The sequence below is a fragment of the Dermacentor variabilis genome, chromosome 3, assembly GCF_050947875.1.
Source record: "Dermacentor variabilis isolate Ectoservices chromosome 3, ASM5094787v1, whole genome shotgun sequence".
Classification (NCBI taxonomy): domain Eukaryota; kingdom Metazoa; phylum Arthropoda; class Arachnida; order Ixodida; family Ixodidae; genus Dermacentor; species Dermacentor variabilis.
In genome coordinates this window covers 159,452,560-159,470,303 of record NC_134570.1, presented here as the reverse complement: position 1 = coordinate 159,470,303, position 17,744 = coordinate 159,452,560, and the positions used below count along the sequence as shown (strand labels likewise).

At 45.6% G+C, this 17,744-nt stretch overlaps 1 protein-coding gene across 2 annotated transcripts in view; it reads right to left on the bottom strand.

Moving 5' to 3' along the window:
• clu (clustered mitochondria protein homolog) overlaps positions 1-17,744 on the bottom strand; it is a 99,262-nt gene that overhangs the window by 40,725 nt on the left and 40,793 nt on the right. For both annotated transcript variants that reach the window (XM_075686604.1, XM_075686605.1), the window contains exons 12-20: positions 15,650-15,847; positions 15,488-15,528; positions 15,313-15,367; positions 14,338-14,416; positions 10,801-10,906; positions 9,292-9,385; positions 7,793-7,937; positions 2,418-2,480; positions 102-160 (exon numbers count right to left, since the gene is read on the bottom strand). In XM_075686604.1, coding sequence (XP_075542719.1) covers positions 102-160; positions 2,418-2,480; positions 7,793-7,937; positions 9,292-9,385; positions 10,801-10,906; positions 14,338-14,416; positions 15,313-15,367; positions 15,488-15,528; positions 15,650-15,847 — 840 coding nt within the window. The remainder of the gene's footprint in view (positions 1-101; positions 161-2,417; positions 2,481-7,792; positions 7,938-9,291; positions 9,386-10,800; positions 10,907-14,337; positions 14,417-15,312; positions 15,368-15,487; positions 15,529-15,649; positions 15,848-17,744) is intronic.

The window sequence follows — 17,744 nt, the reverse complement described above, 5'->3', positions numbered from 1 at the left end:
GCTCGTTAGCTCAGTTATGCCGCCGCCGCTCCCCGCAAGAACGAGCCATTAAGAGCTGCACTCTAAAAGAATAGATCGCCAAACTAAGCACAATTACTTACATCACCAGCGTGCTTCACTCCAGGAGAGAACACATCAGGATTGAACCGGATGTCAAACTCTGCAAGACACAGTAAGCGGCTGATCAGTCTCCAACATAAAGTGCCTAACCTGCTGGCCCCAAGAAATGACCGGTATCTTTGTTTCCGGTCATTCGTTAGTTACTAACTCAATAAAATAAAAAGCACACAATCTAACAACACATCTATTGGTACCGTATTTACCCAAATCTACACATGCACATTTTTTCTGAGAAAATGGGTCCTAGAATTACCTGTGCATTACAATTGGATATGAAATGAGAACCACGTTGGCAGCACTGGCAACAGCCTACTGTCAGACTCATCAGACACAGGACGGCGACAGCAAACGTTTTCTTGAATGTTACTGTGGGTTCACTTTGTCCTCAATTACTATCTGGAGCAGCATTTTCCATCTACCCCTTCTGCAGGAGTTCACGCGACTCGTCACCGAATACATTGACGGCCGCCAGCGTTTCTCGCACTGCATAAAGCACCAGTAATGCTGTCGGTCGTACAGTACTTCGACAAGTCCATTGTTAAGAGTCATGCAAAACCTTGTGAAACTGATAGTAATGTCTCTAAAAGAACCATTGCTTGAAAATACTGCCCGTACGTGCTTGGTATTTGTGGCCAGTGAAGTGCAAATGGCAATGACAAAGCGAAGCTTTCATTATGAAAGGCCCTTTTTTCTTGAAAAATTCTGCATGACCCGTTTTTTTTTTTTCTGATCGCGAAGGTGGAGGGGGGGGGGGGCACGCTATAGTATTTGTCTTTTTGAGGTTGCGGCACTACGTTCAGGTGCACCTTTATTTTCATATTTCAAACCCGGGAAAACTGGGTGTGCATTAGAATTGTGTAGATACGGTACCCTGCCTGTTGAATACAGTAGAACCCCGCTGTTACGTTCCTCACTGCTGCGTTTTCCCGGCTGCTACGTCGTTTTCATCCGGTCCCGGCATAGCTTCCATAGGATTCAATGTATAAGGAACCCCGCTGTTACGTCGTAGCTGTGAAAACGTTCCCGCATGATACGTCGCAACTTAGCACCCCGAACCCGCCTGGGCTGAAGTAGGCAACGCGCTCCAACCGCCATTTTGGCTTTTGACGAGTTTTGGCTGGGCTTGGCCGGGCTTGGCTATGGAACTGGCTGCAAAAAGCCGCACGCCAGTTCGAGAGGCCGCACTAAGTGGCCATTCGTGAAAAATGCTCTCACTATCATCACTGTGATTAGGGTCACCGCATGGTTGTTGGACGGGTCGACTCACGGAGGAACGAAACTCGGGAGAGGCCCTCGCGTCACTCTTTGTGAAGCAAAAGTGAAACCGGAAGTTGGCGTTGCTCGTGGCGTTGCTCCGCCTACCGGGACAGCTCTCCTCTCTTGTTTACATTTCTCCCACGCCGCGCCGCGCGCAACCGGGCTGCTCGGACGCGCGCGCTCCGCAGCAATAATAAACAGTCGTTAGCGGGTTAGCATGATTACGCCAAAGAGGGCAAAATTTCCCGCAGATATTCCTTCGTCCGTTGCCATTGCCGTGGCGCGGTGACGACGAGGAGCACGAGCCGCATGATGCCGGGCAGTGGCCAAATCCTATCTTTGGAGAAGCCGTCGCGGCTCTGGACCTCCTCTGCAGATACGTCGCACCTCACAGCGACGCTGACAGCAATTCGGCCTTCCAGGCTATTGAGAAACGTGTGGCGATTTCTACCGAGCGAAAGAAACGGCAAGCCATCATTCTAGGCTTTTTTAAGTCCTAAGCGCACTCTGTGGAAATAAATTGTCTATAGTTGAAGCTGCCCTTTTTTTCATTCATTTTCGGAGCTTTCCTCACTGTTGCGTTTTCCCGGCTGTTACGTTTTTTTCCCCCCGGTCCGGTGAAAAACGTATGAACGGGGTTCCACTGTATTTGACTGTTCAGGTTTTTATCTTGCGCTCCAAAATAGAAAGCTCTCTCGCAAGCCTTGAATTGTAGGAACTCAACTCCTCCTGCACATTCAAGCATGTGTACGTACCCTACCCTAATCCAGCATTTGCAACCAAATCCGCAAACAAAATTCAAGCAGAATCGGCACAACGTTCAGCGGCTACAGTAAAGAAGGAGAAGGCATCAAGAGTCAAATGAGAAGTTTTGGTTCATTTATGACCACCTGGGGTTTATTAAGCAGCCACTATAATGCATCCGCTGTAGCCTGCAATAAAACCCCTGATCTTGTGCTCTGCAACAGAATGACACAGCCACCGAGTCACTGTGCCAGGTACGCATGTTTTGCGAAGAGATATCAATGCGAGGATCTCACCTGTATCCTTCAGGGACCCGACACCCCGAGCTGCCTTGATGATCACATCTTTCTGACTTTCCGCTGCAAAGGCAGAGAGAAACATGCAGCCGAGAATGAGTAAACAAAATTGACCGCACCAAACTAAGCAACATTTCAGGCTTCATTCCGAAGTGCCACAAAATACTAAATACGTTTCCTGAATTCATGGTACGTATAAACTTTTGACTACCTGGGTTTCCTTAACATGCGGTTAAGAGGAAGCTTTAGCTCGGGCGCTCCTATCTAAATACATGTACAAAAGGAGAATTTGTTTTTTCTCGACAACCACTGCACCAAATTTGATGAGGTTTGTTGCATTTAAAGGAAAAACTTAAAATTTAGTGACTGTTGGTTTCTAATTTTTAATTTAGATCGTCAATCTTTTATTAAAAATTGACAAATATAGAAAATTTTCAGAAAACAAAGCTATCAAATTTACAGCTCTGTAACTCGGCAAGGAAAAGTGATATCACAATTCTATGAATTGCATTTGATAGTACATCTAAAGCAGACAAAATTGTAAGTTGCACATGAATCTAAAAAAAAATGAGTAATATGCAAGTACAGCTTTTGCTGAGCCCTTGTACACAACTTAACAAATTCCCGTAAGATATAAATTGATATATCGAATTTGTCTGCTTTGAATGATCTAAGGGATGCCGTTTACAGAACCGCAATATCTGTTTTTGATGCAGAGCTATTTATAATATCTGTGCGCCTATATTTTTCGAACTTTCATGTTTTTGAAAATACTTCTCATAAAATTCAAGCACTAAATCGAAATTATGCATCCAACAGTCGCTAGAATTTAACTTTCTATCTCTTTTTTTTTTTTGGGGGGGGGGGGGATTTACGTGCCAAAACCACTTTCTGATTATGAGGCACTCCGTAGTGGAGGACTCCGGAAATTTTGACCACCTGGGGTTCTTTAACGTGCACCTAAATCTAAGTACGCGGGTGTTTTCGCATTTCGCCCCCATCGAAATGCGGCCGCCGTGGCTGCGATTCGATCCCGCGACCTTGTGCTCAGCAGCCTAACACCATAGCCACTGAGCAACCACGGCGGGTGTTCCAGGGGTTATCTTAGAAAAGAGTTTTTGTGTTTTACATGTATCTGAATAGGCCGCATTGAAGTTGGGCCTGAGCTGAAGCTTCCTCTTGGGGGGGGGGGGGACCATGGGTCTTGAAGAAAGAAAATAAAAACCATTTCTGTTACTTTAACAAATCCTCATATCAGGCTGCATGTCTTGTCAAAAAACTGAGTTGAGGAAGAAAACACTGCACCTGCCCTATAAAATGCTCAGTTCTGTCCACGAAAGTGCTGAAATGACCCATTTTGTGCCGTTCGCCATTCTAAAGCACTCCACCATAGCCAAGCCGTCTTGATCTTGTTCGAAAGAACATCTTTCCAGCTTGCTTTCCTGCCACAAATGGGCCTTCAATGCCACTTCAGAAGAACGCTACCTGGTTTTGCAGCACGAGATGGGTATTTTTGCGCTTTTTAAAATTCTTTGGATTTTTCTTTTCAAATTATAATTTTTGCAAGTCTAAGATTTTGGGAGGAGCACTGCGCGCCTGACCCATTCAATTATCTTGATTCCTTTTTTTTTCCCTCAATGCTAGAGAGCCAGAGAGTGCACAAAAACTGTAATATAGTGTTTTAGGACGCAGCAACATACTGAAATCTAGTAGAAATTGACAATACAGATTCACATGTGCAAAGTTGCAACTTTAGAATTTTATAACTTCAGTGAAAGTACGATACATAGATCAAATCTACAAACTTGCACTCGTTGAACACTTGGGAATATACCTGCTTTTAATTTGAGCTTTTTTGGTTCAATCAAGGTGTCTACCAAGTACCGTATTTACACGATTGTAAGTCGACCCCTTTTTTAAAATTTGAAAGTCTGAAGTTGGGGGGTCGACTTACAATCGAAACCAAAACATGGCCCCGCCAAAAAAAAAAAGCGATACCAACGAGAGCTACAACGTAGTTACAATTTTATGTTTGCTCTATGGCCCTACCCGTATCTTTTCGCTATCCCGCATGTTTGTTCGCTTTTCAGAAGGGTTTTTCAACATTTTTGAGAGTCTTACAGTGCATGCCACACTCATGGGGGGGGGGGGGTGTCGATAGTTGATGGAAGCGCCGCTGTTCCCATTTGCGGCGGCACCCTCAGAACGGCGGCGCTTGCGGGGAGTATCGGTAGTTCATGGAAGAGCAGACACCGCTCGCGGGTTTCTCTTTCTCTGTTTAAAGGCATTGGTATTGGTTTGACAAACTTTTTGACGCGCTCCACTTGACTGCCGGCTACGTGCTACTTCTATGCTTCCCCAGTCGTCATAAGTGCTGCAGGCCCACTAATCTTTCGGCACTCGTTCACAGCAGCGTTCAAGAGAGCTGCCATCCTTTACGCCGAAGAAACAAATCACTGCGCAGCGGGCCGCAATTTCGATGTTTCTAAACGGGTGGTGCGAGAGTGGCGACTGCAGCGAAGCGAAATTTTCACCCTGTGGCGGCAAGTGAGAAATTTCCCACGTGAAGTCTGGACGCTTTCCGGAGCTGTAGGCTAAGCTTGCGGCGTACGTCGCTGAAATGCGTGATCGGTCCCTGCCATTGAAGTGCGACGTGGTCATGAAACAAGCCCGGACCTTCGCCTTAATTTTAAGGTTCTGCTCCGCCGTGAGTACAACGAGTGGCTGGCGGCAGAAGACTGCGAAATTACGCCAACCGGACCTGTCAAAAGAGCCTCCCTGACGGCTGCGTGTGGTTGGGTGCATTTGGCGTGGGCTGCTGTTCTGCAAGATGTCCTGGTGCGGTCGTTTGCCAAATTTGAAATTTCGTTGGACCACGACGCGCTGTGGCACCGCAGCAACGATGACGATGGCAGCACTAGTGAAGACGAGTAGTCCAGTGACCATGTCGGCTACTAATAAATTTTCGTTATCGAATACGCCCTCGGGTTTGCTTTTTTTTTTTCCCGGTGAAGCGATATGGGGGGGTCGACTTACATTCGAGTCGACTTACAATCGTGTAAATACGGTAGACATTTCCAATTTCCCTGAGTTTTCCAGGTTTTCCCTAAGAACATTTGCAAAATTCCCTGAATGAGCCGGAACTTTGTTTTATGTCAAGACAGGCTGACACTATGCTGTCCGATGCCGTCACTCTCTAGTAAGCATGTTGAAACAAAAAGAAAGACTTAGTCCAGTTTGAATAGTACGGAGTAAAGTCTATTTTCTTTGAAAAGAAAACAGAAGGAAGGAAAATTCACAGCAAAAAATATGGCAGAACCCATTCCAAATTGAGTCGAACATCTTCAAATACGAATGAAAACGAGATGCATACATAAGTAAATATTTTCGAGTAAGAGCTATTTCTATCAATTGATAGTAAGCTCATCGGTATGAGGCCTGAACTTTGTCACATCTAAGATTCTCTCTCAGCAGCTGGAAAATCAACCTCAACTGTCCTGACACTCTTAGCCCATACACAACATATCAGTGTTAGGTTTCACTGCTTTAAAGAGCTTATTTCTGTTTGGATGAGGGACAGCTGCATCTCAGTGTGAGCCAACACATTGTTTTTTGAGCCGAACCTCCTTCAACAAAAGAGGTGGAGGCATGCTTCCTTTCCCGTTCATTCCAAAATGTGTCGGTCCTTTCTGTTCTCGTCCTTCTTATGCCACGCTTTCACCCCATGGATCATTTGAAGCATCCTCTTGGTCAGTTGTACAGTCAACGTCTGATTTTTTGGACTCCCTAGGGCCGCAAAAACATCCGAAAAGTCGGACAGTCCGAAAAAAAATGAATTTATGTCTTTAACTGCCCTTAAGGGCTAAAGTTGCCACAGATACGTCCGAAAAAGCTCTTAATGCCTGCCAGTACACTTATTAGCCATATCGGTGCTTGTAATGAGACAGGGGTGCACGGGTGTATAATTAAGGAATACAAACTGTGTCCCATGACAACTGCTTCTTCCCACGCTTATGCTTCACCGCGTAACACTGCTGTACTGAGGCGAAGCGAACTTTCGGCGACTGGCATTATGCAACGCGCTGTGCTCTGCGAGCTTCGAAGCCAATCGCAAGGATTACAAAGGCAGAGTCGGTGCCATTGCTGACAGCGGCGAATTCTTTAAATGAAAAACACAGCACCGCACGGCAAGAAGCTTAATAGCGAACGTAGAAGTAGCTAGGCCTAACGTTGCCGCGGTGGTGGCTACGGTGGCCTGCGGATATACGTGCGAGAGTGCCGGTTCGAGGCGGCGGTGGTGGCTTTGATTAATGCCATTTCAGAGCTGCAGTCAGGGCATTATACACTGACTATAGGGAGTACGTGGTGGTGCCAAAAACCATGCGAATTATCGAGCATGGCCGAAAAATCGGGCATCTGGAAAATCGATCGTTAACTACTTTGGCAATATGCATCGTACCGATGACACGGCGTCAATGACGCTTCGTTGCGATTCCCCTGTTACAGGAGCCAGCATTAACATAACTTTCGTTCCCTTTTAATGAAGTTACAGCTGATTTTCTCTGATAGAAGCACAAATTCCCTGAGTTTTCACTGAGTATTTCCTGACTATTCACATTCCCTGAGAATTCCCGGTTTTCCCGGTTGGTAGACACCCTGTCAATACATTTTCTGCGGGTTGTACATCCCAAATTTATAACACACTAATAATTGTTAACTTTTTTGTGGATTGACTTGGAAAGTGATTCTATATTTGTAATCAGCACACAATGTTAAATATTTCTTGAAAATTTCAAGATTCCAGAGTCACTAACAAAAATGTTTTTTTTTTCTTCCCGAAACCCATGTTCCCGCCCCCGTATTAAATAAAGTAGTACACAAGTGTTCCTGCCATTCACCCACGTCGAAATGCGCCCACTATGGATGAGAAACGAACCCTCAAACTTGCACTCAGCTGCAGAATGCCACGGATCCAGTGCAGCACATATTAATCACTGTAGACAGTCGCACGACAACTAATGTCTCTCTCCCTCTTATTTCACTTCACAGTGTCAACATTAGGCTGAACCTGACAGACTTCTGAACACATTAACAGCTTGCAAACAAAAGAAGTCCGGACCTAAAGCTTTCACACAGAATCTGTGCTCCGGCTTCTACAGTCCATCAATTTCAGTTGCCATATTTCAGCGACCCACTTTGTCTTGCGTATCTGAACATTCTCAAAGACAATGCATGATAACGAGTTAAAAATATATATATTACTCGCTTGCATATTAAATTGGCGCTGACACAAAGCACAAGAAGAGTTAAAACACAAGGCATGTAGACTTCAACGCATCGTAAGTGGCTGGAACGAGCCAACGGTAGGTGTGTACCATCGGGCAATGCGCCGTTGGTGCCAGGACTGTCTCCCTTTGTCAACCGCTCTGCTGACTTCCTGATCTCCCCGGGCATCAGAGGTGGCTCTGACTTTTCCTTGTTTTCGGTGTCCTTCTCTGGTGACCCTTCCTTGGAGTCCTCCTAAAACACATGAAGTTATTGAGAGAGTGATTATTAAATAATTAAATGCCAAGGGAACAAACAAAAAGGACAAAAATAAAAGTATATGCAAATAAGTTTGCACGTGGTCTCAGGGTCACGTGTAAACATATCATAGCATGCACATATCAGCATGGTCACATGCTGATATGTGCATGCCGTTCGTGACCTGAAAGCACTGGGAGTGTAGCTTTAACCCTTTAACCCCCAAATTAATTCTGGAAAAACCACAAATTTCTTCAATTTTTTTTATGCAGTCCATTTCTTTATGCATTCCGATTCTGAAGATATATCATTTGATTGGTTACTGGCTAGAAATAACACAAACATTTTTGTAAAAAGAAAAAAAAGCTGCTCTTGAGGACAGCTTTCCCTCAATGCTGACTGTAACTCGAACTCGTCTTTGGCAGTGGGAGCAGCACATCTGGCTGACGAGTGCAACTCGTTATTGACGATGCAGTAAAACCTCGTTACCATGTACCTGCTTAATAAGTAATTTCAGTATAAATATAGATGCAATGAATCCATCACCCCGTCACCATTGAACCTAATGTATTGGCTGACTGCTGAAGTCAAAGTTGCCTAACGCATGCAAAACGGTTAGTGTGTAGTAGTATTCACTTCATTGTTCGGAACGTACAAACGTGGAATTGGCGAATTGTTGTGCCTGCAGCCCATAAATAGGGAAATTGCAAAACACGGACGCCTCCCACATTGCAGTCGCCACCAACAGCGATGTCAAAACATGGTAGCCATGACTTGTTTCCTGCTCCCATAGCTTCTAGTGCTTACCCGTCGTCGTGAAGGATGACAACAAGGTTTTGCAGTATTTGTACAACCTCCCATGATGAATACAGCTTGGGATTGGGGGCTAAAGGGTTAAAGAAGATGCATGCAACATTGATGACAATTATTCTTGACGAACAAGGTAAACTTCAAACAGCACAAATTTTGCTAAGCATGTAATCTCAACACTGCGAGGAGAAGGTTAGGACAAATTACAGTAAGCACCTAGGAACAAGTTTTCATTGAAGTAGAGCGTCTGAAAAAAAGGCTAGCAACAGGAACGTCAAAACCGCGACAGTGGTACAGCAAACAGCATGCAAATTATGCCGTACCTAGCAGCCCAGACTACAAGACCAGCAGTGTGAACTACAAGGCTCCCACAGCTGGAATAAGTGTCACCGATTCTTCTGGCACCTCACGCACAATGTTCCAACAGTTGTTCCAGATCGTGGTGCTTCACACTATACCAGGCTGTTTTCTTTCCCTCAAGCAGCAACAATCTATTCATACGGCACCGAAGCAAGACGAGCTCACAGGCTGGCCAACTCACCTTCTTCGCCTCCTCGCCGTCCTTGGCCAGCTGCTTTTTCTCTAGGCTTCGCAGGTGGAAGGCGGCAAGCTTCATGAACAGCACGTACCGAGCCCTGCGGAAAACATCGCCACACGGAATAAACACCAACACAGTTTGACGATTCGGGTGCCAATCTTCTGCCCCGATCTCAAGAAACGAGCATGAATGAAAGGAGTGAAATCATGCTGGCAAGGTGAACAACATGAACAATTCAAGACGAATGGCCAGAGGGCGTCCAGAAATAAACGGAAGAGACGAGACTCTGTGTACTCAAAAAGAGTGACAATGAATATGTGCAGAACTTGCACTGCGCACAGGCTCTTTTGTGTGTAGTGCCGACGGTGCTGGCTAAGCTAAAATGCCTCACTACAACACGAACTGCGGTAATTGATTAACCCTTTGGGGGTCAATGAAGTAAATATACGGCGCCGCGAACGAATCCCAAAATGGTCGATGCCGTATATTTACGGCACCGTCTGTACGTTTGAAAAGAGCGCCAATTTTCTAACTTTTTCTTTTCTGTCATGTGCTGCCACTATGTGGGAATACAGGGAATTTTTTTTCGTGCGCCTCCCTCTCTCGGTTTTTGTTGCATGGTTTGTTTTAGCGCTAGCTCACTCCCGCGAGTCTATATAGCACCGCTCGCGCATTGGCGTGCGTGCGGGCGGGTGGCGGTTTGGGTTTTGTTCCGTGGGCGGTTTCGGCTTCTTGCGCTTGCAAAACTGATGGCTATCTCGTTACTAATCACTCAAAGGGTGACCGCTTGTTTCTCGCTCGTTTAGTGCTCAAGGGGGTGTGCATGCATTTCCTTTTATTTTTAGGGGGGAGACTCGCAATATCTAATTGCATCTGGTTGGCGATAAGATGAAGATCAGCGGAAGTTTGTCACATGTTTTGCTTTTTTGACGGGCACACAACCACACAGTTTTCTTGAGTGTGCGCACCTACACAGTTCGATTACGCCATGGACGTACGTATTAGTGTAAGAGCAGGAACATTTGAATCTTGCGAAATATTCTCGTGTGTGCATCTTCAAAGCCTTGAACTATAACAATGCATCAAATTTTCAATTCTTATAAGTTTATTTCCTTTTTTTATTGTTATTCATGAATGAAGAGTACATATATACCAACGCAAAATACTTTTCTTCTCACTTTACGGTCACCCTAGAAAAATTACGGTGAATTTTTTTCGAAATAAGCCCCTAAGAATTGGAATCTGCAATAAAAAAAATCGACCCTGGGCGGTCGCATATGGCAAAAAAAATTGACCCTCAAAGGGTTAATATTTTCAACATCGGGCAGCACAATGCTGTGCTATGTAATGAGTGGGCAAAGCGTTGTTAGGCCGTGCACAAGCACACAGCCAGCTGAATATGAAGAGCACTGTTCCTGCTCAATATTTTTGCGCTAACACGCTTAGTTTGCGAGAGCAGCTTGCGTTATACTCAGACTGTGCTCTGAAGGAGATGCCCGCTGAGACACTCACTCAACAAAGGCGTCAATCAGCTCCTGTCGGAGGCAACACAGCTTGTGCTTGTGTTCCCGTGGGAAGCCTGCAGCTCGGGACTCCTTGCATAATTCAACACCATCCACTGCAACGAAAGAAACGGAGGTAAATCTTGACATGTCAAGAATGCTTTATTTCCAAATGGAGATGCCATCGAACCTGCACTTCCAACAATCAGAGCTGTAATTTCCTTAACTGTGAAACCTGATGCATTTCCCTCCAAGATTATGTGTACTAAGCAGAGCTCTCTGATCAGCTGAATAGTTCAGAGACCATTTGTTAACCTTTCATAACTTCAATATACTTCTGTTATCATCATTATCATCATCATGATTTTGACCTGTGACAAGTGGCTATGGTGAACAATGTAAAGCCAAGACCACACGTGCGCTTGTGGACGTGCGCAAGCTCGCGTCTGCGCCTAGAGCCTGTCGTGCCTTGCGAGTAATGGCGGTTTGCATCCACAAAGACGCATGACAGCACGCGCTTACTGGGCTCGCTCACAGACGCCTTAGCAGGCGCCGCTTTGTACTTTGTTATCGACAGTGTTTCAATATGCTTCGATATCTATAAACGCAACTGTTATATTTTTATAGCTGCTAGATTAATGCAAAAAAGAAAGAAGAGGCACTTTCTTGCATGGTATAAATCTGCTTTAATAAGAGTTGAATGTTCCATGCCGCAGCTGCGTAGCCAGGCGCGCCAATGCAAGGCAACCCAAGCACACGATAACAGAGAGGAGCTGTTCCCCTAGATTATGCCGTGTTTCGATGCATACGAGCCATGCCGCACCGTCTGCGCATGCGTGGGCGCGTGAACACGAGCTTGTGCGCGTCCGCAAGCGTACATGTGGTTGGGGCTTAATACAGTCATTGTACAGTGTAATATGTCGTTGTAACCACTGGCATGTGCAATCGTACAATTATGAATAGGGAACCTTGTGCAAAAGCTGCCGTGCTGCAATTTGCTCTAGCAAAAAAGCTACCGCCGCTGCTAGGGCTTCTCTGTGCCTCTGCCAGAATACATTTTTTCCACACTTCAGTAGACCAATTCCATATGCAGCGAGAGTGATTATGCAGGTGTAGCCCTGAGAAGAAATCGAGTGACAATCCTAAACCAGTTGTCACTCTCTAGAAGCAACCGCCATATGGTGCTGAGTATAGGTTGACCCGTCTTTCTTCTAAAGTTAGTGTCCCAAATTTGAGGTGCTGACACATTGTGGAGCCAATTTACAAGTCGACTCGATTTGTTCATGCTACGCATGGCGCCCCACATGTGGAACTGGCTTCACATCTGTGCTCAGTTTCAGCTACAGCTTTGGCTTAAACTTGACTCTTGAGTCTATTAGTGAGCTGCATGGTTGCATGGTGTAGCCACCCTGTCGACCGTGATTCGTGAGGTGTTTATGAAGTGCTCCATTTAGACACTGTTGGCACTGGCTAGCATTCAAGAGGTCACTGGCAATGGCATTAACAGCTGGCCACTTTGTCACAAGGAGCGACAACAGGCTAATGAGGCGCAGTATTTAGCAGCACGAAGCGATGAGCGGCAGCTTGAACTAGGTCACGGCAGATAAATTTGTCAACTTTTCTTTGGAGGCACCTCTTCTTTCAGGAAAGCGGTAGTCACATTCAGAGTTGACTTATATGTGGTAATATACGATAGCTCCCTGTTGATTTGATATACTGATACTAGGATGCCAAAGAAGGGCTAGAAAAACAAGCAGGCACACATTAACTTTCAGCTGTCAATGTTTGTCAAAGGTTCCTGTCAAAAGGAAAGAACAGAGACACAAACAGAGACACAAACGTTGCCAGGTATGCAGCAACTGGCCCAACTATGTACTTTACTAAAATACAATAAATTTCTCGCTATGTGCAATCAAAACAAAAGGGCAGAGAAAGGACTTGCATGAATTGCAAGAAAAGGCGGGGTGTGATGCAGTGACTTATGCAACAGGTAGTGTGTTCCTGTTTTAAAAATTAGTTTTCAATACGCCCTGTCATTTTCTTTTTTCTCTTCAAGGGGGCACGACACCTAATTTTTGATCATAATCTGTATTGTGCGAGGTAATTTTTTTGCATTCAAGAACACATTGGCAAAATTTTAGCACATTTGAGGCAGCAGGTAATTTGTAATCGAATTTTTTATATTACACTTGAACAGTATAACAGTCGAGCAACACTGGCATGCTCACGAGCCTTGACGTCACAAGCTGCATGCTTGCCAAGCGAGCATGTATATTCCGGCAAAGATCAGATGTTTCAGCGGTTCCTCCATGCAGGAAACTTTTGCTTTGTTCAGCTTGCCATCGGAATTATTCAACTTGCTGCGGCTGTATCAATGGCACCACAACGCCTATGTAGCACGCTGCGGGGTGCCATAGCGAACGGAGCAAGGAGTGCTCCGTATTGCACTTCAGGTTCCCCAAGGAGCCCGTCAAGCGTAAGGCTTGGGAGATGAATGCAGGCAGGAAGCACTGGCGCTCATCTGACGCTTTTCTTTTGTTCTCGGAACACTTCGCGCCAGACAGCTACAACGATGATTTGCGATTGCTCGCCAAGCTTGGGATATTCGTCAAAATGCTGAAGCTGCAGCCAAACGCAATGCCGACCGTGTTCGCACATGTCAGGCAGTGCCCTGGCCAAACGCTAGCCTTGCTATATTGTTTACTGATATCGGGTGCAATAAAGTAAGTTTAAGTAAAGGGTCAGCCACAGGGTACATTGCGCAATCCTTGCCCTGCAGACGCATGTATGCGGGCGTTTGTTTACATATGCTGCTCGCAACTACAGAGGGAATCCAAGAGACATGCATACATGGAATGTGTGCCGGCAAACAATATATGTGCGTAACAATTTGCATTGTGTGAAGTAGCACCAGGCTTTATTTTTCGTGAACGATTGGCTAAGCAGTGCTGTGCGCACGAAACGTCAACAGTGCGGAGAGGCATCAGCAGCATTTCGCGCAACACCAATGTTGCCATCTTACGTTGCCCACGTTTACTACACTGTCTTCGTCCATGGCCTCCATGATATGGGCGCGGCAACTTGTTTCATCATTGAGCTGGTGGCGATAAGGTTGAAGTCGAAATGCGTAGCGACATCACTGCTTCTGGTGCTCAAAGATTCGTCGCTTGCTTCATTGTGCAAAGTTAGCTTTGTAGAAGATATGGCATGCGATATCAGGAGCAAATCTGGCAACAAATGGCAGCTACACTCCGACCTCACGTGTTGCGGTAGCCGATCTTGTAGCAGATGATGGTTCGGTTGCGTGCAGCTCATGACGTCACACATGGCTTGGCAATATGGCGGTGGGCGCTGGAGTGCGGGGCTTAGAGCCGGCAAGTTCTAGCTCCTATTTTGGACAGAAATGTGATTTTACTGCCCAGTTTTTACACGTGTATAGTCATAATAGGCCCTCTACTACAATTTCTTGCAGAAAATCGCAAATTGTTGGGTGACCGTGTCATGCGTAAAATGTCATGCGTAAATGGCGTAAAACAGGGCCACTCACGAATGAGGTAGTTGACATCAGGAGGGAATGTCCGCAACAGGTCTAAAATGTAGTGCCTGTTGTCATTGCCTGTAATGCCCTGCAACGAGGAAAAAAGATGGCACTCCATGCAGAAAGCTGAGCTAGCTGAAACCTGAACGTTCGAAACTGAGACATTTTCAGTGTATTTAAAAAAGGAATTTTCCCCTCTCAAGTGCTTACAGCATACGCTGGAATAATCAGACTAATAAAAGAGGCGGCGGTGTCCTTTTTGGTATAAAAATAACATTTTTGAAAATGATTGTGCCCTATCCTTTTAGATCTTGAACTGAACTCGATGAAAAGTCAACAGAACAGCAAGGGTACTGGTCTCAGCTAATTTTACTAACAAAAAACATCCACAATGTCACGGTGCCACAGACAAAAGGGCTCCGATAGTGGCCATGGTGTGAGCCATTCTGTCTGTTGCTACGAAATCGCAGATATTTCATTCGCAAATTGAATAGTTAGACTATTCATTATTCATTCATATACGTATGTTAGGATACTTGCGCACCCCTTATTAAAAAACATCATCCTTGCAAGATGCGTCTGCCTCATTTGCCTTCGACTGCCCTACAGCAGGACGCACAGAAGGTCCACCTCTCCACAGGAAACGGCAACAAGAAGGCTAGGCTGGAAATAATCATAAAAGCTAGCTACATGAAGCTAAGCTCTTGAACCTTTCAAGTTGCACCAGTACAGATAGTAAGAAGGTTGGCACATCAAGGATTACAGCACATTTCACAGAAAAGCAAAGAGAAGCTGGACTTGTTTCTTCACGTCCACTTATGCAATTATTAGCACCAGATCACACCAAAATTCAAAACAGAATTCAAAACGCCAGTTTTTCGTTGTACTTCATTCACCATTGTAAAAGTGGCTGAGGGAAGAGAGCTTGTAATGTTGGTAGAAGGTCACATTTAGCAGCGTCCAAAGTTAAATGGGGCCACTCACCTTGCACTCAACAGACGAGCACAGCTCTACTTCTTCGCTCTTATCGTTGATCACACTGCACACAAGAGAGATGGCAAACAATGGTCAGCAGATCATTTTTCACCCGTAATACCACGCAGTGTACAACCAAGCACACCAGAGAAAGACCTTGTTTACGAAGTACGACTGAGCTCACCTGTGAGGTAGTATTTTCAATGCATTTCCAGCCTTCTTCAACTGCAATAAGAGCACACACATTTCACGCTTGGAAACTCACAAAATCATTCAAATAACCACGAAGGTGAGGAGATTACTGAATGCAGCAAACAGTTTACGCAGAATGGGAAGAGAAACAGACCAGCTCGAGGTAGTCGGGATGCGTGACGACCGTCTTGCCGAAGTCGACCGAACCATAGACGACCGACTGGTCCTGCTCGCGCTCGAGGATGCCAGGGATGATGGACTGCGCCGTGACCCGGTAGCCCCGGTAGTCCACCACCACTGTGCCCAGCGTGCACAGGCCGTCTACGTCCACGGCCGCATACGCTCGCACGCCCTACACCGGTGGCCAAGTAATTGGAAGGGCACAGGACGTCAACGCCAGAACAAAGCTGCTTGATGGGAAGCTAACGGTGAACACATTAAAGGGACACTGGAGAAATGCATTAAATCAGTTTAGACCAACAAAGTATTCTCCCAGAACTCTATTTCCATTGATTTCGCTGCTGTAATAAGTTGTTCATAAGCAAAGTAAACACTGGTCAAATTTCCATTTTCGTGAATGTCACGCCAGAACCCTTGGGTATTTACGTTATTGTGACGATATCAAAGTTATTTTTCTCCTGTTTGGGCTGTTGTTGCGCTGAAAAATTTATTGAAACTTGCCGAGTTCAATCTTTCACTGCTTTAGAAGACAATGCAGTACACCTTTGCAGATAAAAGTTTTATCAGGCAGACGCCGTCAAAATTGTGATGTCATGGCAGGCTGGTGCAGGAACATTAAGTTGGCGGTGCTATGCCATCTTTTGTTTGTGCATCTTTTATTGTTTGTAAAGACTCCTCATCAGTTTTTTTCTATTGTAGAAACATAATTTACTAATACAGCTGCATTTGTTTTCCTCTTTAGTGTTGCTTCACAGTGACATGAAACAACTTTTGCAGATGCAACAGCAACACAAAGTCATCCATGGTTGACAGACCTACTACAGAGTAGACTTATGTGGGAACACTTGTTTCCAAGCCACGTCACGGTACAGACCCTCAGTAGTTTGGCGAGCCATCAAAATTCATTTAAAGAAGAGAGAGCATTCCTGCTGGCCCTACTAACGTTAAATTTCATTACTTAGACAGGACACAAGAACATAGGACAGCGCTCGTCCTGTATTTTTGCGTTTTTATACCATGGTTGCATACCAACGAGCTTGCTTTTAGACCCTTTCAAGTTTCATTACTAAATTATATACACTTGCGTGCAGTATCTTCAAATTTAAGCATACAACAATGAATACAAGTACAATAGAATCTCGGTGATACGATTACGCCTGATGCAAATTTTGGGACAATGAGAATTTTCCAAAAGTTCTGGCCAAATTCTATTAGCTCACAACGTGCCTAATTTCTAATGTTACAAACAGCTTTTCTTGCAGGTGCGAAAGATATAAACAAGCTGCCACGCAATCCCTGGCGTTGCCAGTGAGGAGGCCATGGCGCATTGACATGGCACTGGCACACATTGTCAGGCCAGGAGAGTGGCCGTGTCGATGCACCGGGCACGTTCCTATTGCCAGGGCAACCTTGCGGGGAGGCTTGACTGTCGTATATCCCCTGATGTTTTCCCTGCATGGCTCTCATGTCTCCTGTGATCTGGCTTCTCCCCGTAGCTAAGTGCCAGCCGCGATCAGTGTGGTTGCAACATATTACAAAAGATGGCACGAGTGTTGCATTACTAGCGCCACCTGACGGTGGGGTGGGGTTAGCCGGGTGCACCAGGGAGGAGGCTGGTCCTCTTGGGCTTGGGGTCGGCGAGTGGCACGGACGTTTTGAGTGTACACCGACCCGTTTTGTGGGACACCGGAATGGACGAACACGATCGTTCAAACACATGATCGTTCAAACAAATGACCGTTCGCGTGACTGTACACGTGAATAAGTGTTGGGGGCGAACATATTCGCCCGCAATCCGTTTTCTGCGAGTGGGACTTCCTCGGTTTGTTGCGCACCCATCGGAATCGCACCCATCTGTTGCGAGTCAGCTAGCAGGCATTAGCGCATGAAAGGTGCAATAAATGACCTCATGATTGTTTGCACTACTTTTTATCGTTATTTTGCCTGAAGAGTCCGTGCGAGACCCCGCAACCTACATAACTCCGCCATGATTCCACTCCTGCGCATACATTCTCATTCTTCTCTTTTGCTTTGTGCATTACATGCAACTGGACGGCTGTTTTCAAACA